Source organism: Electrophorus electricus, chromosome 13 (genome assembly GCF_041902795.1).
Source record: "Electrophorus electricus isolate QZ-2024a chromosome 13, ASM4190279v1, whole genome shotgun sequence".
Classification (NCBI taxonomy): Eukaryota; Metazoa; Chordata; class Actinopteri; order Gymnotiformes; family Gymnotidae; genus Electrophorus; species Electrophorus electricus.
Window position 1 is genome coordinate 6,649,628 of NC_137509.1, and position 25,095 is coordinate 6,674,722.

The following is a 25,095-nucleotide window of genomic DNA, read 5'->3' on the forward strand; positions in this document are numbered from 1 at the left end:
CCTTTTTCTCTGTTCCCACTCTTCCCACTAGTATTCATATCCCTACATCCAACTCTCTGGTTTCTTTTTCTCCTCTCTCCTCAGGCAAAATCTTTCAACTCCTGATTTCCAGCAATCAAAATATATGCTCACCGGCTCCCATTTCTTCCACCCTGTTCCAGACAATCTTGAGAGATTTATTTCCTTTCATTTCTGCACATGTACCAACTGTATTCAAGACTGCCAGGGTGGTACCAATCCTAAAGATGGCCACACTGGACAGCTCCACCATAAGCAATTACAGACCAATATCACTTCTCTATTTCCTCTCATTGAACAGTTTACAATCAATTATCTCTTTTCCTCATCTAGAACCAGGTCCACAATCCCATTCAATCTGGCTACAAACAGGCACATTGAAACACCATGCTTCAAGTCTGGACGACAAGCATCAAGACTATTCTCTGTCCTAACTCCCAGATGGTGGAACAAAATTCCACTGGCTGGATAGCAGAGTCCCTTGCAGTCTTCAAACGCAGACTGAAGACGTAGACTGCAGAGTTCTTTGCAGTCGCCGAATGCAGACTGGAGAATAATTCCACTATTTGTGAAATATTTAAATGACCACTGATCCTATACCCATGAAATACATACTACTGTTGGGTAACAAACTCTAGCACATACTGTTTGATATTGCTTGTTATTGCATTCATCAATGTCTGATACAGAGCTTATATTTATTTTGCACTTTTAGGTATCAGCATTGATTCCTGTATTTCAACAGTATTCTAGTTCAACAGTATCTTGAACTTTATCTTGAACCAATTGTACTAACTAGGACACATTCTATGAGTAAATGACAAAGTCACTCTGGATAAGAGTGTGTGTTAAATGCCAAAAATGTAAATGTAAATTTTGCCAGCTCATTTTCCATAGTGCTTTACTTACAAATTTTTGTTTGACAAAGTGTATATACATCGATCAGCCATAACATTAAAATCACCTGCCTAATACTGTGTAACCTACACAGTGCTACCAGAAAAGCTCTAAGCTTTACTACCAACTCTCACTACCTGTGATCTGTTACTTAGAAAGTCCAACATCCAAGACCAAGGTCAACTAATTTCCTAACCATCTTGAAGGGCCTAATTATATTGAAGGCTGAGCCTTACTCCAGGAAACACATGAACACATATGTTCACTGCATTACTGACACACCTGTTTGGGAAACAGGTGAACTGAGGGGGGTCAATGGGATCCTGAATGATGTTATAATTTTGTTCAAGTACTAGTTTTTCCAGGCATTTCTTGGCTACCATTGTTAATGCCACTGGTTGATAAACATTAAGGTAGGCCATGCTTTTTTGGGACAGGAATAATAGTGAAGTGTATAAAATGGTGAGGAATGATCTCTTGGGTGAAAGCTCTGTTGAATAAGTCTGTGTATCCTCTTGCCATCTGTGAAGCACATGCTTTCAGTATGTGTATATTCTACCTTTGGTAGAATGCCATCTGGTCCTGCATGCCTTCTGAGGGTTTACTTTCTGCAGAGCCTTGCAAACTTCAGAACGTGTAATATTCTGAGTTGGCTGGTGTACTTATGGGGTGTCTTCCCTAAGTGGTTCTAGGCTTTGACAGCACAGACATTTTTTTTCATTTTATTCACACACACACACACACACACACACACACACACACACACACACACACACACACACACACACACAATTTGCAATGTATTCCTCTTACTGCAAATCTGAACACAAATAGGATTCATCTTTCATTACAGACTTTAACAAGCTCCCTCTGAAGCCAACAAGTGCAGGAGGAGTTTTGGAGGCATTGTGACATATGCCCACAAGTGCAGGGATTGGCAGGAAGACACTTGTTTCAAAGTTTTCTTAATACTGGTAAAAAAAAAAAAAAAAGCGTGATATTGATTCAGAATCAAAATATCTCTAACGATAGATGCATGTGAGTCAGTATTTCCCGAGGCATGACTGAGTGAGCTCGAGTGTCACACTGCTGTTCTTCTCACAACTTTCTCTCTCTCTTACACAAGTAAACAATGTTGTTTATCTTAACTAGCATGTATATCGATTCCATACAGACATCGAAACACAGCAAAACACACTTGGGCACTTTAATATTTCATCACCTGTCTGACTGTTCAACCATTTATCCATCTATCATTCACTTTCATCCTAACAGTGGAACAGAGGCAAAATGTGCAGTAGTGATAGTAACAGTTTGCCCTGTGCTCACATGATGAACACTGTGATATTTAAATACCGGAACCCCAACTCCAATCTCAAAGAGCACATTTGTGACAGACTCTGAGAGGGCCTCTTCTTTGACCCAGACTAAGTGTCTCTGAATATCAAATTCATCTAAGAACAATTTGGCAGCTGATTCTAGGTCAGTACTTTGCCTCTAACTCATGCTAAGAGGGGCATGATTATTCTGGGAATTTCTGAGTGTAGGACAGTGCTTGGGGCTGCTCTCCCCTTAGGGATTTTATGAAGCACTTCCAGGAAAATTTATTGAGACAGACCTGAGGAGCTTTTCAAAAAGGGCATGCAAGGAATCTTGGGATTTCTGCTTTTGATTCGCAGGATATAATAGTAAAACCATTTGCAAGTTGACATGATAAGAAAAGGTAGAGTCTTTCAGAAGAGAGAAGAGGACAGAAGTGGGAAATAATTTACTCTGTAATATAGAAGCTAGCAGCCAAGCAGGAGATGAGGAATGGTCCTGTCCTCCTTTTAGCCTCCCTCTCACCCTGCTGCAATTCTCCTTCAGGTAACAGTAGGACATGTCATCCAATCAGTGACAAGGCCACTAAAGGGGCAAAACTCTCACTATCTGTCTCACTAACAGTCACTCATCCTCCCACCACTCTCTCTCTCACACATGGTAAATATGCCCAGAGCAAACAAACGAAGACCCATTGGAGTGGACACACCATGCAGGTGTCCTCGAGGCATCTCAGTAAGAACATCAAAAAGGCCAGACCCATTTTAGTTACCTCTCATTTTCTTTTTCTCTTGCTCTCTCCATCTCTTTAGCCAGCTTTCTCACTCTCTCTCTGACACAGTTTTGGGGTGGGCACGAGGACATCTGTAGTTAGCTGGCCCAGCTGAGAAGAGTGGGTCATAACACTGTTCCCATGGAAGCTGGGATTGGCCAGTTCGCCATACACACACAGACATGCCTCAGTCCTTTGTCTAACTCCTTACCAGATTCAAAAAAACCCAAAGGTACCCCCCACAAACACATGCAGGAAATAACCATAAGAAGAGACAAGAGTTTTACTGCACAACTCACTGTCTGTTTCTCTTTCAAACAAGTATATACATACACATATTCACACACATAGAAAAACCTTGTCCTTGTTGATAGGGACAAGAACTGATTTTTCAAATCATTGCGTATTGGGCCAGCAGGTTTCTGTTAGACACAGGTAAGATACACACACACACACACACAGACACACACACACACACACACACACACAGACACACACACACACACACACACACACACACACACACACACACACACACACACACACTCACTCTTGTACTTACTCATAAGATTATTTATTTCATAGATTATTTCATTTCATATTTCACGGTTTACCTAGATATACTGACTTGATCACATTTGATTGTTTTATTCCTAGTGTAATGCAAACAGATGATAGGGCTTTTACCTTAAGTATGATCAAAGAATAGTTATTTTATTCACATTGTGTTAAATTACAGAATTATGGTATCAAAAGAGCAAAAGACCAAGACCACCTGCGATCTGACTGCCTATCAAATCTACACGTTTAAGTAGTGTTGTGAAGTGATGCCAGCTCATTTTTCAACAGCAACATAAAAGGGACAGTGAACCACACATTAGCGTTCTACTCCAATCAGATCAGTGAGTAGGCATTAGTGATACAGATCAGTTATCCACTTAAATTTGAGGGTGGTGTCTGAGAAAGTGTATTGTAGGGTGAAATTTAGTGAAGCACAATAAAAAATTGATTTCAACAAATGTACTTCTCAGAATGCATGTGTGGAACTCCTGTTTGTTGTATCATAACATTTGAAGACCCTGGCAACAATAGCAAATAGCAAAAAAGCAATAGTAGGCTAGATAGCTAGCAAATATAAGTAAACAATCATGTAGACAGGCCCACCTGCTGAAAGGAAGGCACAGCCCTCTCGTGGTATGAACATGGCACGTGGGTGGACAGTTACCAGCTCCGCTTCCTTCTCTACAAACAGCCAATCACAGAGAAGACACTCATACTTCTGCAATATAAATTGCTACTATAATTTGGTAGTTTATTGTTATAGACTCAAAAACATCCAAACTGCGAAACAACGTGGTAAACTAGGTACTGCATAAAAATCAGTGCTTGACTAAATGACACTTTACCTTTCCAGTAATTAGAATGGATTGTTCACAATATAGAGAATAGCCAAGAGTACAAAATGGGAGACTGGGGATAGTGATGAGCTTTTGTGTGTATGTGCATGTGGATGGAGACTAAAATGATGCCTGTATGGCAAAGATTTAATGCTGCTGTAAAACAAGAAAAACAAAGAGCAAGGCTAGTCCCAGTGACGAGGATCAGTGACAGACAGCCACCAAGGCCAGCAAACGAGAAGACCAGGGTCACTACACAGCAAGAGCGCAGAAGGAAAAAAGGAGAAAAAGAGGTGCATGAAAAACAGAGAGCTAGCTAAATGGAGCCCTGGGGACCTATAGAAGTGCAGAGCTAGGCACCTGCTGGTGCAGCTAGCATTTAGCGATCACTCAAAGGAGGAGTGGGAAGGGGTGGTCATCTCTGGGCTACAGGACAGCCTTCAGTGTTATGTTCCTGCCCATTTCTGTTTGCTGCATGTTTTTTTTGGGTAGTGTTTTAGACTACCGTTGTTCTTTTCAGTTGTAGTATAAATTGTAATAAATTGTATGAATTGTTGTAAATATAATTTTAATCTACAGCTATTACATTTGCAGCTGATAGGCTGCATTTTTAAAGTTAATTGTAGGTTATAAATTACCACTCCTGGCACCACTATTGCACTTTGAAGTCATCTGACTGATTAGGAGAGTGTACACCCTGTGGACGTGTTATCAAGCTTTTATGCCTCTTTCATAGTGACCTGGTTTTGAATCAAGAACAGTTGGATGCTTTTATTTTTACAATAAATACACTTATAAATACAATTCATACACAATTGCACAATTGTATAATTGTATACACACACACACATATATGCACAATTATAAATAAAGTATAAGCTGTCATGCATTTATAAAAACACAAAATATCTAGACATATATCTAGTCAGTTTAAAAAAACAAAAAAAACCCCAATGGTATTTCTGAATGTTCAATGTCTTTTGTTCTTTACCTTGAATAAATTGCTTCTTGGTGATTTGTACTGGCTGCTTAGGAAGAGCCTGAAAATTCTGTAGAGAGAGAGAGAGAGAGAGAAAGAGAGAGACAGAGAGAGAAAGAGAGAGAGAGTTATACTTACTTATCTCCCTTAAGTTTTGCATGCCAAGTGGCCCTGCCCAGCTCAGCATGGCATGTAGAGTCAGTAGAAACACACAAAGAGATGCTATAATCCAGCCATGGTTCAGTACCCTAAGAAAAATCAAACTGTACAATGCACATTGCAGGGTAGAATGACTGAATAAAGTTATAACGTGGACGCTGGCTGATTCTAAGAAAACGCCAAAGCATGCCAGATGAAAAACATTTAATGTGTTTGACTCTGCTCTGAAAGATTGTTACTGATTATAAAAATGCGTAGTTGATTTGCTCAAAATGGCTAAAATAAGACAGACATCCTTAGGAAGCCATGCGTATGAGTATGGCTGCATGCAATGTGTGAGATGTTCTGTGTGCAATCAAAACTTGCAATAGTATGCAGTGGGGGTGACAGAAGCTGAACTGGTCATATGGCACAATACTGCAACAGTTTAAGGGACTGTTCTCAGGTCAGTGTGAGCAGAGGCCCTGCAGGGTGTGACAGGTACAATTAATGCCTGTGAGAGGAAGTGCTTATATGAATTGCAGCAGCATATTCCGTCTGTTTTTCTGGGTGTCTGGATCAATTCATAGAAATGCAAACCTGTGTCACGGAGAGAGAGAGAGAGAGAGAGAGAGAGAGAGAGAGAGAGAGAGAGAGAGAGAGAGAGGAGAATCGGTGCTATGCTTTGCGCTCTTTCTAATCCGGTTTAATCCAGCTGGCCCGCAGCTGCACATGCGTGCACACACATGCATGTGCACACACACACACACACACACACACACACACACACACACACACACAAGCTGGAGATTTAACTAAAGTCTTCAGCTTCTACAGTGTCTGCTGAGACCTGACATACACTAATCCCTGTCTCTTAGAAGCTTAGAAGGGCTGTGAGTCCAGCCATATTGTAAGGATGTGTAAGTTGTCTTTTCCTTAATGTATTCTGATCATTCAAATTCACATTGTGATGTTGGGATGAGTGATCATGCATTTTTTCCTTGATCAAAGAATAACAAGGTCTCTAATACATCTATCAGTATGTAAGTGCCATGCAAGTTTTCTCAGTGTGTTTATATGGCATACTGCATGCATGAGTGTGCATGAGCTTGGGTACACAGTATATGATGTAATGGGTGTGTATTAATGGTGTGTAATATGTCTGCTCAGCTCTGCTATCGCAGCACTGCAAGGGGCATCATATTCAGATCTCACAACACCAGGCAGCAACCTGACCATGCATGCATGCACGCACACACACACACACACACACACACACACACACAGAGGAGTGTTGCCAGGGTGACAGAAGGATGGACTCCACCCTGCAGGCTTCTCTTCCTTAGCATATGCTGCACTAGCAATGCAATTGGTGTGCACAACACTAATACACACCAATGCACACTAAAACACACACAAACACATGCACGCACACATAGGAATCTATATTACTGTAATTTGGAATTATGTAAAAAAATGTGAAAGATCGTAATTACCTAGTTATGCACTTTATTTTCTCCACCAGTCAACTCTGTACATTTTACGTGGTTTACAAATTAAATGTTGGTACTGTTTCCAGAGGTCTCTCTAACACATATCAGCATTTTTTTAGTTGTGAAATGCAAATCACTATATGCTATGTCTTATTACTTCTACCACTCAGGCCGAATAATCATACTCTCAAACCAACACACACACACACACACACACACACACACACACACACACACACACACACAAAGACTGATATCTGCTCCTGGTTCATCAGGGCGAGTGTGTCAATTGTCTCGCACATTTGAGGCTCACCTAATTCTAATTACCTATATGCATGTTGCACACCCTCTCTTCCTTATTATCTAAGCATGGTTACTATGACAACAGCACCTTCAATAACCCTGACAATGGGCATGCTCCACCACCATCCCATAGTGGCAATCAGCTTGCATTACAACACTGAAACTTGCTGCCTGGTTTTTCTGTGCGTGAACGAGTGAGTCTGCAGATCTTATTTTGCTTGTACAAAGACACACATGATCACAAGATAAACATCACACAAAGACATACACAAGCATCAACAACACATACATTACCAAACCCACAAAGAGACAGGACCACCTAATATGTGTGTTTATGATTTTGGATCAGCAATGAGTTGGGCTGCCTAAATGAAAGACTGTCAAGTGAGTTTGACCTTAAAATCACTGTGTGGCATTTCAGCACAGAACTGTGACAGGCCTATCACTTCTGAGCCACAGAAGAGAGGAACATGTTCCCTTCTGACAACTCAAGGACATGCTACACTATAAGCCAAAAGTCTGGAAATAACAAACATTTAAAAAATAAATATGATTTATTTTTTTCAAAAGAGTACATGGATAATATTACATTTATTAACATTATATAAAGTATTTCAAGTTTCTTTATTTGTTTTTTGCTTAAATTGTGCTTTTACCAGCAAATCTTCCCTTTAGCTTTTATTATAGTTTGGCCTTTAATGACAGTGGGTCAAGTAGATCCCACTGGAGGGGGACAGACCATTCTTGATAGTTTACCTTGGCGTTATCTTTATCAGTTCTTCTGACCCAGTTTTAAAGTATATTTAACATCATTATTCTGTTGCACAGTAACTATTGATCCAGGTTATCTCAGGTAGGAACATCACTTTGTGTTATCATACTTGTGCCCTGTGGAGTATATAAGGGTTTTACTGTTTCTGTACACTGCTGCCAAAATTCTGTTTTTGATATTATCAACACAAAGGAATACTAGTTCTATTTGGCAAATCAGACATCTAACATGTGACACCTTTGAGCGTACAAAAAATATTGTGAAAACAAACACAGCTCTGGCAATCCCTATCATTAATAAAGTAAAACACATCAAAAGAACCCCTAAAGGCTGTGTTTTTTGGTAAAAGCAACGGTGTCCTCTTATTTTTTCATCCTATTCACTTCCTCTCATTAGCATACTGTTGCCATAACCCACATCCTCCTGCTATTATCACTCATCTGCCACTGTTTGTGCTGCTTTACAAAACACAGAGCAGAGCACCGTGCAGACAAACCCAATTAAACACTGGTGATTGTTGTTTTAGTGCTAATCAAATCAAGCACAGTGAATAGAACATGACTGAATCACACACACACACACACACACACACACACACACACACACACACACACACACACACACACACACACACACACAATGAAAAACCTGTTACAGCAATCACTGAAGCACCTTCTTGACTCCGCTGCGTTGGCGTGCGGTGTCTTGTTGTCTTCATTGTTTTTGTTTTGCTATCATTCTAGAAGCACAATGACAGAACATCTTTCTTTGACTTTTCTTAACACCATAATAGCTTTGTCCTTCCAGTAGAGGGCTACAAGCTGGTCTAATGTGTCTGTTCTGTACTTCTAGAATTAGTATTAAACATGGTGTAAACATCACTGATAGTGTACAGTCATGAGGGACACACATGCACACAGTTACCAACAGTTATCTCACCAATATGATTTGAAAATGGTTGCAACAGACTTTATTTAAATGCTTTGAGAAAATTATCACAACCTTCCATACCTTGTTTTGCTGTAATTTGATTTGCAACATTCCAATTAATTAGTGTAAACTGTTTAAATTACATTCCTCAGCATTTCATAAAACCTGGAGCATTCAGTTTCCTTATATTTAAATAAATTAATAGCTTTTTATGGATTACTAAAAGGACGTTCAGGAACTCTGTATCTGGTTGGACAGATTTAAGTTAAATCTGCCTACCATTCAAACAAATTACTAGACTAGGACACATATTGCTGAGAGCAGTGAGCTTCAGAGCATTAAGCTCTGTGTTGATGAAATGTTGGTAGAGCAAAGCAGAAAATGTCTCTCTAATGTATACAATAGCCAGTGAGCAGCAAACCAGGGAAAAGGCTGTGCTGAGATTATGACGACACACAAACAGAGACAGGGGTCTATTTATGGCCTCTGTGTGTGATTGTATGAAAAGTGTTTTTTGGCAGTGTGGTCAAGGATAAGAGTGTGTTTTAAAGACAGAGAGCATGTGTGTAACCCTAAGGGAATGCTCACAGACATGCTTCACTTCTGCCGCAGTGATTCGATTGGAATGAACCAACGTAATGATGCATTACTAGAATGATTACTAGATTGAACACATACAAACATCTACATATACACACAAACATATTAACATCCAACCAACAACACACACCCACCCACCCAACCTACACCTACACACACAAATACCCACAAACCCCTCTTTCCCTGCCCACTTTCTACTCTCTGTACTATCACATCCTGACAGGGCCTGTTCATAATTAATCAGGAGTCACATTAAACAATGTCTTCAGGGCAACGCGTTAACAATGACACAATGTCTCATCCTCTACCTCTACCATAGAGTAGAACAGTTACGTTTCTTCTACAGTTACTGTTGTGGGTCCTTAGCTCTATGCATTACACTATGCAAAAAGAACAAATAAAACATGCATACGTATGTACACTGGAGCTGATTAAGAATATAGATATAAAACTCATAAAGACATGGTTTTGGCTTTACTGAATAAGGTGCTTGTTTAGAAAATTTACTTCCAGGGAAACAGGCAGCATTCAGAATGATTTGTGCTGAGTATCTTTAGCACAGTTAAACACCATATAGAGCAAACATGCTTACAGACACTTAATTAAGCTGGTCTAAAACAGCCGTCTTTGCTTTATTTCGGAAAACAAATTTTTATTTTACAGAGTTTCTGAACAACTTGGCATAAAGATTCAAACTATCTGAGTTTACCGTTACCTCTTTTTGCAAGTGAAATGAGACACTCCTGACAGAGATAAGAGAAAGGACATCTCATCTCTGTTGCAATCATTTCTATCAAAGCTAATGTGAGTCTAGGGGTTTAACTATGATTAATTTCTTAGGTGAAAATATTCCTCTGTGCAGCTCTGCTACCTTCTTAACTGAAGATTTATGAACACTGCAGTTATGTATGGACTTCATAAAGATTTATAGTTGTATTTTAAAAATGTGTCTTTTTGTTTCACATAATAATAAATATGGTAATCTATACTTTCTTTTTCATTCACCCTTTTAATTAACTCCATAGAAGGCCATTCAAGTGCAATAACATTTTACCCATCAGTTTTTGTATATTTCAGTTTACTGACCTCTTTATAATTGCTTTATTATTTTTATTTCTTATGTTAAACCCAGAGAAGCCAAAGCCTATATGAAACCGAAAGAATTCTATTTTTTGTTCCCGTAGTTTTCAAACTGCAAAAGCATACAGCTATATTAACTCAGTAATACGTCCCATTATGTAGGTCTGCAGCAGCAAAAATTGTGAATTCAGCTGGTGGCTGTGTGAGCTTTGAAAGAATTGTGATTCTAAAACCCAAAAGACAAACTCTGTTTACAAAATCTGTAATTGTTCGGTCTGAAAAAACACTACACAGTGGTTCTTCTTACAAATGGTAATAGAAGGAGTCAAGGTAATAAAACATGTTTACAGGAAAAGAGGTTTAAACATTGACTTAGAAATAACATAAAACATAAAGGATCCCAGAGATTCTGCATCTTTATAAAATTATCTGTGTACAGAGGACTCTGTAGGTTTCAGCAAAGGATTCTGGGTAGGCTTCAGCAGACCTGTGTAAGACACATCATCTCTCCACCAGGTACAGGATGGTACAGAAAAACATACTTATGCAAGATGAAGCCTTTTTTTAAAAAAAGAGAAGTCTTCTCTTGAATGGTAATGGTACCAAGATCCAACTGACGTTAGTTACTGAATATCAATTTGCATAATGGGAAATAATGTATAAGTTGGACATAATGTATAAGTTGGACAAAACTTCAAAGAACTATATGTAAAAAAAGGAGAGGCAATTACATAATCACCCCTGAAAAAGTATATAAAAATTAAACTCTTGTGTACCCCTCAGGCATTCTCAGGAGGGTGCATCAAATGCATGTTTAACTTGTAATAAAGGATACGACCAGTTATTCCCTTCAACTAATTCAGAATTTTCTATTAAACAATATGGTGATACAGTTGAGGACACAGGACACAGTAGTCTGGGAGTCACAGTTCAGAGTGGGGTTAAGATGTCTCTGGCTTTTGAGTTTATTGCTTTCTTTCCATTGCCAGCATCCTCAAATTCCACTCCTGTGTTCCCTCATTAGTTTACTTGGTCCTGTGATTTTTTAACTGTATAAAAGTGAAGTATGCACCTATGTATGTAGCCCTTACATCCTTCATGGGTATGTTGCATTTTTTGGTTGTAATACTCCTGCATTAAGCTTGCTCAATTACAGCCTACCCTTACACCTCTATGCCCGTGAGCATGACAGGGTCACGGCAGGTGTGATGACACAGAAGTATGGTGGAGGTTAGAGACCTGTGGTATAACTATCAAAAACCTTAGATAATGTGGCACACGGCCTTCCTGCATCTTTACATGCTGTGGCTGCTGCTGTTGTTTTGGTACAAGATACTGAAAAAATAGTGCTGTCACATAATTTTACACTGCATATACTAGTCATCAGGTCACCATAGTGTTAACTACATCAGCCACCACACATGACAGCTCAGAGGTGCAGCAGCTATGAAAACATTTTGACGTGCACTAGTAATATGACTAGCAAACCCTCTTCTGTGCAGGCTTCTCCAGACTTCCTGCAGCATCAACTCTTGTCTCCAAAATTCAGCACAGATACCGGAGGAACAACTGTTCCATGACGATCCTCAGACAATCATGCTGTAGGCGTGATGCTGCATCCACTCCCTTGGAGCATGGCTCAGATGTTTTTGTTGATGGCTCATGCTCCAAACTGAGTGATAGCATATATCTATGTAGCTATGCTGTGTATGTGCTGCCAAATGTAGTTCTCAAAACCTATTCTCTGCCCTACTCCTCAGCTCAGGCAAGCTGGTGGCTCTGATTTGCACATGTTCACTTTTCAAGGACAATCCGGTCACTATTTACAATATTTTGATATGTGTTCGGTGTTGCCCACTACTTCGGACGAATCTGGTCACAAATAGGAGTATGCCCATATTACATTCCACTCTCGTGGACTTGCTGCAGGCATATATACTTCCCATGCATTTAGCAATTGTGAAGGTATAGGCACTGTGAGCGACAAAGTGGTGGGTAACTAGTTGAATCAGCAGCGAAGTACACTGCCAGAGAGAGCTCATCTGTTCATATCTGTCTCAGAGTAGCTGCACGTACTCTATGTTTTTGCATGGGCTCAGTGAGACTTTCACTGACGTTGCTGTGCTACAATTGTCTGTGTCAAATAATAAGGCATTGTGGGACACACAGCACTGTAACAAGGGCCCAGATGAGTTCATCAGATGCCCACAAGGCCTGGTTTGCCCTGGCTAAATTCTGTGTCACTTTTGCCTTGTGTTACACAAGGGGGTGGGGTGGGGTAGAGAGCAATGAAAATTGTTGTTGTGTTATTGACATAATAGATTTCTTTTTCATTTATGCACATAATAATGTGAAAATAGAAACAGTTAAACAGGGTGCACCCACCTCCTGAGCCCCCTTTTTCAGTCTCTGCAAATTGATTTCACACATGTGCTCACATGTGAGCCATTCAAATTAATGTAACTACTGATCAATTTTCTAAATGACCTGATTAATTCCTGTGTGCTAATGAGAATGCAAAAACAGTAGTAAGAATTTTGGCAAAGAAATTCATTCCAAGATTCATTCTGTACTACCAACTTCAATAAAATATTGTTCAATAAACAATAAACCATTCACATCAAAGGTAATTTAGCAGTTATGCAAATACCTGAGTATTGACTGGAAGCAGAGAGCTTGAGGTGTTTGCAGCTAACTGTGAAGCAGTCAGTTTGTTGATTAGCACCTCCAAGTCTGAAAAGAACAGTATGTGGTTTAAGTATCTTGAACTCTTGTTCACAAGTGATGGGAAGAGGGATTGTGAGATCAACCATAGCTTAGCTGCAGTAAGGTGGTCGCTGTATCAGACTATTGTGGTTAAGAGGGAGCTGAGCTATAGAGCGAAGCTCTCAATTTACCAATCTACTTCTCCACTCTCACCTACTGTTACGAACTCTGGGTAATGACCAAAAAAAATGCAGTGTATACAAGTGACCGAAATTAGTTTTCTCAATTGGGCAGTGGGACTCCCTCTTTGTGACAGGGTGATGTGTTCAGCTTTCCCGGAGGAGCTCAGAGTAAAACCACTGGTCCTCTGGGTTGAGAGGAGCTGGTTGAGGTGGTTTAGGCATCTGATAAGGATGCCCCCTGGTCACCTCCTGCTGGAGGTATACCAGGCATGGCCAACTGGGACAAGGCCTTGGGATAGACGTAGGACTCTCTGGAGAATTTACGTCTTCTGGCTAGCCTAAGGACACCTGAGGATCTCCCAAGAGAAGCAAGAGGGAGTAGCTGAGGACAGAGACACCTGGGCTTCCTTGTTCACCCTGTTGCTACCACAACCCTGAAAAGGACTAAGTGAATAAGAAGATTATGACGATGATGAGTCACACAATAGAGTGTAACCATAACAACAAGGCTGGAATAATTAGATTATCTGATATCTATTTAATCTATTTTAAAGTAAGATTAATTCATATCCAACAAATCACACATTTAATTCACCCTCAACACTACAACTGCATCTTCTTTCATACCTGCAATGTTCATTATAGAACCACAACATCTCCAAGGTAATTTAGTCAAAGATGTATATTTCTCTTACTGATAGGACAGGTCATAGTTTTGGCAATAGAAAACAGACAAGAAGAACAGCCCCCTGTGGGGTGCTGTGTGTGTCTCAGGTCCTTGTTCTTATGTCTCTTTTGACATGTTAAAGAAAGATATCAATGAAACCAGCTAGAAAAACACCTATGAAATGGAACAAAGGCATTGAACAAAGGCTCTCTAATGAACTGAAGAAAGGAACAATAAATGTGTCTCTCTAGCTATCTCTCCTTCTCACTCTCTCTGTTACAAACACACACACACAAAGACAAATTTTTCAGTCATTATACTGAATTAAGGTGAGAAGTTATCAACACCTCCTTTATTTGCACATTCACACATACACATATACATGCGCACAAAGGCATACAAAGGCACACATTCTCTTTGTTCTTACTATTTTTGTGTGATTTTTTTCATTGAACCTGAAAAATCATATGACTATGCCTAAACCTCACCTTAACCTCTGAAACGAAAAACTTTTTTTTTTGGCATTTTCAGATAAAAGCTGCAAATATTTTTTTTTTTAAATCCAAAAGGGCTTTTCCTATTAGCAATAAGATCCAGACAAGTGACATGCCCGCCACAATATCACAATTTTAATGTTATGTCTATTATTAAGGAAACACAGTACACTCAGTTCACTCGATTTGTTCTACTTTCAGTTCAGTGTTTGGCTGAGGTGGTGAAATAAATTAAATTTCATAAGCAAAAAACTTTCTTTCTATAACAGTGTGACTATAAATGAAAGAGAAATGTGAAAGGTCACTGAAGTGTGTGCAAGAGTGCATCTATGAAAGAGGATGAAAGTAGCATTGAGAAGCAAGGGTTATTACAGGAGTATGTGTGTGTGTTTAAAGACATTTATTTTTACTGAACACATGCAGGTCCACTAGTCCCCCTGTATCCATTTAGGATGGGTTTCAAGTCTCTCTTGAGATGACTGAAACCATGAATAGTAGCAAACCCTACATATACGATGCATACTTAAGGCAAAATTTAATTTCTAAATTATGCACAATAAGACATTAACAACAATAGCTAATAATAAAATAGAACAATTACAATAACATACTGTAATAAACATTTGAATGTGTTCTCCCTCTCACTCAAATATTTATTGTACTGCAGCATATGAATACTCAGCATGAATGCATTGAACAAAGGAAAGATTAATGTCCTGGGTGGGATAGTGCAAGATTTCATAACACTACTTAGAACAGCAAGCAATTTAACTCATGAATTGTTTACTGTATTTGGAATTTTCTTCTAAATATTTTTGGACTGTGGTTGAAACCACAGTTAGTGAAACCGCAGATATGTGGGACTACTGTATCCTCAGGCTTGTTATTGCTACTATTCATTTCCTTTAAAATGTAATTAGTTAAAATTTTAGAAGTTGGTTACACTACCTAATGATGCTTATTTATTTATAAAATACTTTATTGAGGGTTCTTCTTCTAAATAATACATGTAAACAGATACCAATAGCTAGATTTTACATATCCTCAAATATCTTCTTCTCAAACATGGTTCAATATAGTGGGGTATGGATTAAAATCCTGCACTGTTATGACGTATCTGACCCCAAATTCAAGCGAGTGCAATAGTGATGGTGGACAACATCAGGGTAACATCAGCTGCTCAAAGCACAGAGTGACAGAATTATGGATGGAATGTATAGATGGAAGGTGCGGAGATCATAGGTGATATGTGATTGTGTGTGGTGTGTGTGAGAGTGTGCAGGACCCTGTCAATACAATGACTAAGACATGAGCTATTGCTATCAGTTCTCACACACACACACACACACACACACACACACACACACACACACACACCTATGTCTGATCAAAACTAGAACTAGAAGTGATAACTTACCAAAGTATGATGGAAAAATAGATGAGACACAGTGGCAGAGGTAAGAAGTGAATGTGATAGATTCAGGACCCCAGTCTACTTTATAACAGTTACTTCATACTGCAGCATTGCTTCACTCTTAAACTTGACTTCTTGGATCAAACAATGCTTTTTGGTTTCCAACAGTTTTTGAGTAGCATAATTCTTATAACTCTTGTAATGCAAACTCATATCAAGAATGTACTGTTGCATCCAAAAGTTCAAAAAGTTTTCAGGTTATTGTCAAAACCACAGATGAAAATAAGGGAACTGAATAGGTCAGAAAAGAAAGAATGAATGAGTGAATGAATGAATGAATTAAACTTGTTCCGATACAATATGTCAAAAACGTGGTGGGGTAGCAATTGAGTCTATAAAACAAACACTGAACAAAATCAAATGAAAGAGTAAGAGGGCTTATAAAATTCCACAAATCAATGACAGGGAGATAGTAAGTAATATAGCACAGCTTTAACTGTCTAAAATACACCAAATAAATGTCACTCAGTGTCAAAGCACATTAATCTTGAGTGTGTGCGAGCGCCTGTAAATGTTTACCACAGACCCAGACTGAGTTACAGTCTAGTACTCAGGCATTGGAGTGATAGATTCAGCAATATAGATAGACATTCCTGTCTAAAAATAACTACAATGGCAGCAATACACATGACCCACATTCATAGAAACACTCTAGTACTCACATATGCGCTCACTCACATATGTGCTACTTTCACCTCCCACATTTCCCTCATTGTCTCACTTTGTTCTTCTCTGCTCTGTGTATCCATGTGTCTGCTGATTTATGCATATATCAGCAGAGCTATTTCTGATTTCACAGAGCTGCTCACATTATGACTAAAGCACTATAGCACACACATACGCATGTGCAAGCACATACACACACTCATTTGAGCTTTCTCCAACAAGTCTTTGTGTTTTGAAAGGATGTATGAAAGTGTGTTATGAATGTGTGAAAGGGTGAAAAAGAGAGAAGTGTCTATAAGCACAGGACCACACCAGGGTTTTAGCGGCTACACTGCAGCATACAGCTTAGTCTGGGCATATGTGTGTGTGTGTGTGTGTGTGTGTGTGTGTGTGTGTGTGTGTGTGTGTGTGTGTGTGTGTGTGTGTGTGTGTGTGTGTGTGTGTGTGTGTGTGTGTGTGTGTGTGTGTGTGTGCACGCGATGATATGCCAAAATACAGTAGGGCGTGAAAGAGGAGGAGACAGCCTGAAACAGATTCTAAGCAAATGAGTGAGAGTGAGGAGAGGAAGACAGGAGGAGACAGAAATGTGAAAATATGAATGAGAGGAAGGATGATATGATGAATGCTTGGTAAGGAAAGAAAGGACATATGACTGTGAGAAAAAAAGAGTGAGAGGAAGAAAAACTTTAGAGGAAGGAGAAAAGGATATAATGAGCAAGGCATGCAAGTGCACTCACTGGATGTTTGGCAGACAGTCTGCCAGTTACTGCACTCGTCTGATTCCATGTGGAAGATATGAATGCCTGAGAGAAACAGGGAGGGTCAGAGAGGGAGACAGAGATTTACATTTATGGCACTTGGCAGTCTTATTCAGAGCTTACAAATGAGAACTTACATATTTATCAGTATGTCTGTACATGTACTCCAGGGAATCAAACCCAAGAACATGGTATGACTAGCATCTTGGTCTACTTGCGTTATAGCAAATGAGCTACAGGAACACAGGAGATCCTTTATATGTGTCAGTGGTTAAAGTAGGTTCACACTCAATAGGTTTACAGCATGGTTTTTGACATTTCTCTTAATGTGTTTGACAAAGAACAGAAGCAAACTTGAGTCACACAATAACCAATGGTCACCTACAAGTACCTAGGTGTACTTCTATACAACAGCCTATTAAATGCAGCTATACTCCACCATCTTTTTCAGTACTGAATTCTGATTAAATAAGATGTCTATACCAATTAGGTCATTAAAACTAATATTATACATAATATTAATAATACTGATCTGATGATTCTGAAATAGGGGTATTTGTGATATTATGTTGATGGTAAAAGTCAGTAAAATCTCAATGCCCAACCCTCAGAGATATTTGTCCAGTAAAGTCAAAATTCTACCTGGATGATGGATCTCTTCAATTAACCCACCTTAGTCATACAAGACAGAATCCCATCTACAAAAGTAGACTTGATCTTGTGCACCTATTGAGGAGAGATAGAAAAGTAGTCTTGATCTTGTACATCTATTGAAGAGTGAAAGAAAAAGACTACAATGGAGATGGTGGAGCTCCACCACTTTACAACTTGTGCAATGAGTGCAACAAGACACAGCTTCTCTGCAATGCTTGCAATTCCACACCAGACATGACTCACTGTAGTAGTCTGTGTGCACAGGGGCGCAGTGACAATGGGAATGGGGTTAAGCTGTACGGTAGCCTACTCCCGTGGGAAAAATAATATCTCTTAAAAATTCGGCAACGGTGATTGTGTTTCTGATGCATCGTTTAATCTAAAACTGTTTCCCTTCTGATGAGTTTTCTCATACTTTTCCTTCAAAAAGTTCAAATACCTATGAATAATACAAAGGAAGAAACTCTAGTCTAGACCTGTCTCAATGTTTCAGTAGCTAATGCTACTGAAAGAATATTACCTGGGCGAGCTATTTTCTGTTTTGATTATGGGCCTAGATTGCATGATCTAAGCAAGAACAACAATTTTTGCACTATTTCTACTGTAGATAGAAACTGCTCATTTGCGTGGTATGCAATAAAAATATACCAAAAGCATATTTTTCTGCTATCTGCATACATTAGCACTGTGGTGCCGAGTACGAAATGTGGACAGTGTAAAAGATCATACTGATTAAGACAGCAGTGTACTGCTCGCAACATTCTGTGGTACAGTTACCATGTCTGGTATAAAATGGGTTTTACACACACACACACACACACACACACACACACACACACACACACACACACACACACACACACACACACACACACACACACACACACACACACACACACACACACACACACACACACACCTGTCTGTATTCCAGAATGATTTTGGGCAAGGGGTGCAGACCCTGGAGCTGTAAAAGCTGTACGAGAAGAGAAATCATAAGAGAAGGGGGGGAGGGTTAATTCTGTCATCAGCTTATTGTTTTGACAATCTTAGTCATAAACCCTTATGCCAGTAAAAAGTTAGCTAAATGAATATGCTTCCACTATTAACACTTATCGCTGTAGCACTTTTTGTCATGGTGGTTTGGAACGCATCTGATATATGTAAAAAATCTGATTCTCTTTAAAAATTAGCATGCTAGAGTACAGAAGTCAAAACAATGTTATAAAAAAATAAATGACAACAAAACAAACATACCACAGCTTCTGAAGTGGACTGCTGCTTGAGCACAGTTTTGGGCAGGTTTTTATTCTCACAGCGCTCATGCAGATGCAACTTCTCAAACAGCACCTGACATAGCAGAAAGTTTCTGTGTGAATGCAGAGATGAAAATACAAACCTTCAAGCAGCATATCATTCTCTACAGGTAAAATGTAGCATGTACATAAGCACAACTGACCACGGATTGTCACTGCTAGACCACATGGTTCTCTCTTTGTGTGTCTGTCTATACCTCATACACACACACAAACACACAGACACAAACACAAACACAAACACACCTGTCGAAGTTGAGCACTGCTGGACACCCGGAACTGCTGACCTGCAGCCTGATGAGCCTCCTGCTCCAATTCTTTCATCTTAGTCTGGGCGAGAAAGACAGGGGGTGGTAGGAGCAAAGAGAGGCTGAGAATCAGTTATCACATGTTTAGAAAAAGAACAGAAAGTACCTGACTGATTCATCAATACTAAAACTAAAGAACTAATAGAGGACAAAGTACCTGTGAGAACACTTTTTTCCTTTTTTTTTCCTTTCACACACACACACACACACACACACACACACACACACACACACACACACACACACACAGATGCATGAGTGACTATGTGTGTGTGAGAGCATTTGCTGCAGTAATGATCCCTGCTACAGAAGTCAAACACTTCTTTCTATTTATATCCTGCTGTGTGTATGCAGTCTTCTCCAAAGTTCTGGAATGGCAAGGCAATGAAGACATTTGAGTTTGAAATCAAAAGAAGAACAAGATATGAACAATTTGGAATGTCTGGTAAAAGAAAGAAACCAATCAGTCACTGTACAAGTCAGCCAAGGACAATAGCAGTTGAAGACAAAAACACTGTGAAAGCTGTGAAGAAAACCCCTGAAACAGCAGTCAGTAAAATCACCAACAACTTCCATATGACAGAGGTGAAGGTATCACTTTCCACGATTCAGAGAAGAGTTTGACAGCAGAAATACAGAGGCCATACCACAGGATGCAAACCAGTCATCCAGCAGTTAGAATTGGATGGCCATATTGGAATTTGCAAGGAAATATAACGAGGAGCAACAAACGTTCTGGCGTGTTTAATGGATTGATGAGACCCAGATGAATCTCTAGTGTGGAAAAGGAAAGGACCTGTCCATGATACTACACATAAGCTCATGTGTTAGGCATAGTGGAAGTAGTGTCATGGCAAAGGCTCGACTGGCTGCTTACTGAGTGGGCTCACTAATGTACTGTATACTGATGATATAACTCATGATGGTAGCAGCCTATAGACTGTAGAAACATTCTGCCTGTCAGTTTACAGAAAAATGCATCCAAACTAATTGGGCAATGATCCAAATGACCCAAAACATACTGCCAACACAACAAAATACTTAATTCAGGTGGGAAAAATGGAGGGTTTTAGAATATGTGATTGGTCAAGCTGTCGTAAATGCATCACAAAGAAGCATGCAAAGGTTTGGTGATATCTGTGGGTTGCTAGCTGGATACAGTGTTATTTCCTTTAATTTACTTTAAAGACTACCTATTCTAATCATTTTGCTCACCTAAAAATTGGGTGGTCTGCTACTTAAGTTGTTTAACACATTTAGATATAAATATCAGGTAGTCAAAGGTGTAATTCTGATCTGATCATGTCAAATTCATCTTTTGATCTCAGTGTATAGCAAAAATAAAATTGGCCTTGCCATTCCATTAATTTTGAAACAGACTGTATGTATTTACAAAAAACATTAAGTTTCCAATCTAATTGTTTTCATCATTGCAAAGAAATATTCTGACAGATTCCGTCCTCTTCCATTCTCTCCCACACGCACGTACGCACGCACACGCACACACGCAGAGTCTGTCTCTCGCTCTCTGTCTCCATTACCCCCAGTATCTCTGAAGTCTTCTTTAAGGCCTTTTTATCCACATAGATCTTGTGGCTCTCCATAGCTAATAAAAAAGAAGAGAGAGAGCAAGGGAGAGCACTTATGAGTACTCAGAGTAATTGAATATGTAGATATATGACTATTAATTGCTTTCTTACAAGACATTCTGGTAATGAAGATGAATGGACAATATAGTAAGCATGACTACTGAAATGCATGTTCCCTTATTAGACTGGCCCTTACTTCAGTTATACTTTTAGATCTCAAATATGTAATAGATGTAATAAATTAAGTCCTATTAACAGAGTACCTGATAACAATGGAATCATCTTCATTTCCATGCAGAAGTACAGCTGCCACAGGCCTTGCATCTATGGAGGGAGCAAACTGTGCATGTGAAATTGTGTATGTATGTGTGTTTAAGACAAAAATTGTTCTTGTATAAAGTTTTTTTTTTTCTAGTAAATGTAATGTACCTGCAATTTGTTTTGAAGCTCTACCATTAACATGTGTAGATGAGACAGACTGGAGATAATATGGGTTACCTTAAAAAAAAAAGAATAAAAAAGAGAGCGAGAGAGAGAAAAAGAGATTAAAAATTGTGGTGAAACAGAACATTTCAGAGGTTTCTTACTCACCAGGAATCGTCTTCCTTTATAAAAAATGAATTCAGTGGAAAGGAAGAAACTTTTAAAAAAGACTTGTGCACATGTGTGTTAGTATATATGTGACCATGTTTTCTTAGTTTCCTGGCTCCCTATGTGCCTTGTGAATATGTGTATTCCTGTGCCGGTTCTGACTTTTCTGTGTCCAAGGGAAGGGAAGGTTAGTATGTGCATGTGTTAGCCTTTGTGGATGGATGCATGTGTACAAGTCTCAGTTATTGTAATGTTCTAGGGTCTGAGTACAGATTGTGATAGCATGCAGACATAGGTTTCTGTGTGTGTGCAACCTTTTTGAATGCAGGTTGTGGAGTGTATGTGGCCGGGTGTGAGCAGTGTTTGTTGAGAAGGTCCTGGAAGCAAGAGGCAGAATCAGCAGGATCCAGTAACCAGGCAGCTGTCTGAGGATCCAACACCTGGCAACTGCTCACTGCACAGAAGAGCATATATACACCATCCCCAGTTCACAATAACTGCCTTTAACAACAGATCACATCATATTTAATAACAGTAAGAACATAAAGGCTAAAGTGGCTTGGGAGCACCGTAATTGTGACAATCATACTGTAATGACCCTTCAGAATGTACATATTGTATATTACAGCATTAATAACATACTACCTACAACAAATATCAGCAATCCAAAGATATAACAGATATGCAGCTTGTTTTAGTGTGCTCTATTCTGCAGCCACCATCAAGCAACTTAAGACACATTCAAATTATGCACATTTCTAACAATTCTACACCAAGTTCCTAGATATTACAACATGTGTTTAATGTGTAGATTCTTAAAATGAAATAGCTGTTGTTTCTGAATGACAAAGCAACACACTGACACAGACGATATAGTCACCAATGTAAAAAATAATATTCTGCACTATTGTGTTCCATCCATGGTCCACAGTAACTACTATAAAGGATATACAGCTGGTATGTATAATGAATGGTGACATCATCTTGCCTTGCTTCCAGCTCAGATTCCCGCTGAAGTGTGTGAGTGCCATCCGAAGCAGGTCTTTGGCTTTGTAACACACTAAACTCTGAGCTCCACACACCATCTGCAGAAGCATCTCTCTATAACACACACAGTGTTTAACAAGAGCTCTAAAAGCAATAACAAGTTCCACCGTCTCCGCTGAGGTACTGCTGGGATATTTATGGACCTTGGCACAGGCAATTTTCTCTTCTTCTCACACACAAACATACTTGGTGAACAGATCCTGGTTGTGTTGTTGGTCTTGTTGGGCCCATACAGGCCGATGCTCCAGTCTCAGAAACAGGAGTTTCTCCTCAGCAGTTCCACTCTCCTCCAGGTTCTCTGAGTCCAGACTCTTCTTGAGGAGAACCAGAAACCCACACACAGCAGGGGTAGACTTCTGCAGACAAGGACAAAGAAAACAGGTCATCTCTCTCTCTCTCTCTCTCTCTCTCTTTTTCAGGGCCCAACACAATTGGAACCTTCAAGTCTTTGCAAGGAAAACCAATAAAATTATTCTTATGGAATATAGGGCAATAACCTAATGTAGATACATTACAGACACATTATAAAATAACATAACATAAGCAGGACTAAAGACTTTGGGAAAGCAATGATAAAAATAGAAACAAAATGCAAAACACAAAAGAATATCCTGAATATTATGGTCTACAGTAAGGAACACTGCTCTGGAATTCACCACCATTACACTTCTGTAAGCCTGATTCACAGCCTACCTGCTCAGGGTCCAACTGTGTTGTTCCGTCCAGATATACCATCGTAGCTACTAGTGCCCTTGCTCTCCTGGCCTCCTCCAATACACACATCCTCACTTCTTGTGAGAGATGGCTGGCATCACATATTCGAGGGTCAGAGGTCAAGGCTAGGGTAACTTTGGATGAAGTTGAGGTCACATCCACTTCCGTGTTTCTATCCAGGTTTAACTGGTCTTTCAGTTCTGAGGCAAAGCACCTCTGTTTGGAAGGCTTAGGGATGTTGGAGTGAATCTTTGTGCTGTGTTCTTGTTTCTTCCATTCTCTCTGAGGGGCTGCACTCTCCACTGGCCTCTTTTCCCTAGACTGAGCATAATTCGCTGAGTTTATAGGCTGTCTTGTACTCTCACTTTGCTCTGTCTGGTGACAAACTTGCACTTCAGAAGATGAAGAGGAGCTTGAGAGTTTTGGAATGCTGGTTATCTGTTTAGGACATAGCTCCTGGGACAGAGTAACTCTGGAGTGTCCCTGTGCTGGTCGTGGAGGCTCCCATTTTCCTGGTCGCTTGTGTGGAAAGACAATTTTGGTCAGACTCTCTGTATTATAACTCCCTGTAGTCACCTGTAAAATGATTGGTATGGAGTGAGTCAGTGAATGAATGAGATTTAGATATTTAAATAAGTCTGATTGGAGAGACAGAAAAGAGAGTAACATAAAATATCTCATTCTAAACAGTAAAAGTAGGGCAATGACGCCAGATCATTAATTCTGTTCATTCATTACAAGCAATTATGAGTCATTATACAGTCATACAACACCTTTGAAATTATCATTAACTTCATTCTTAAGCATTTCCCTGCTCTTCTGCATGGCCATCCGATTAGTGTTTTGTAAAAAGTATAAATTAGATGACTCTATAATCTATAATCATTTAAAGAGTACCACCTCAAAAGATATCTCCTGCCTCCAAGAGATTAATGGGAAAAACCCAGTCTTCATAGTTAACTGCACAACCACTTAGTTCAAGATTCCTAAACAGCAAAACCTCATCCATATCACACTAGAACTTTACACGGTGATATGTGCATCCAAAGTATATTGTTGTTTTTATTGAGCAATTAAGAACTGTGGGTTATTTATTTTGTGAAAACAAATACAATCAGTATTATTTTAAGACAGATTTGAGCCAATTCTCAACCAGCTATTTTCAGCAAATATTCATATATCAGTAAAATGGAAAAGCCAATTTGATCATTACTGCATTCTGTCTAAACA

The 25,095-nt window shown here is 39.3% G+C and overlaps 1 protein-coding gene across 1 annotated transcript in view; it reads right to left on the reverse strand.

The window, feature by feature from the left end:
* The window catches only part of poln (polymerase (DNA directed) nu), a 40,868-nt gene that overhangs the window by 11,069 nt on the left and 4,704 nt on the right, over positions 1-25,095 (reverse strand). The window contains exons 4-17 of the mRNA XM_081695056.1: positions 23,845-24,441; positions 23,338-23,507; positions 23,093-23,205; positions 22,419-22,558; positions 21,943-22,011; positions 21,777-21,837; positions 21,466-21,530; positions 19,863-19,946; positions 19,558-19,650; positions 19,220-19,276; positions 18,319-18,372; positions 17,626-17,691; positions 5,396-5,453; positions 4,172-4,249 (exon numbers count right to left, since the gene is read on the reverse strand). Coding sequence (XP_081551182.1) covers positions 4,172-4,249; positions 5,396-5,453; positions 17,626-17,691; positions 18,319-18,372; positions 19,220-19,276; positions 19,558-19,650; positions 19,863-19,946; positions 21,466-21,530; positions 21,777-21,837; positions 21,943-22,011; positions 22,419-22,558; positions 23,093-23,205; positions 23,338-23,507; positions 23,845-24,441 — 1,705 coding nt within the window. The remainder of the gene's footprint in view (positions 1-4,171; positions 4,250-5,395; positions 5,454-17,625; positions 17,692-18,318; positions 18,373-19,219; positions 19,277-19,557; positions 19,651-19,862; positions 19,947-21,465; positions 21,531-21,776; positions 21,838-21,942; positions 22,012-22,418; positions 22,559-23,092; positions 23,206-23,337; positions 23,508-23,844; positions 24,442-25,095) is intronic.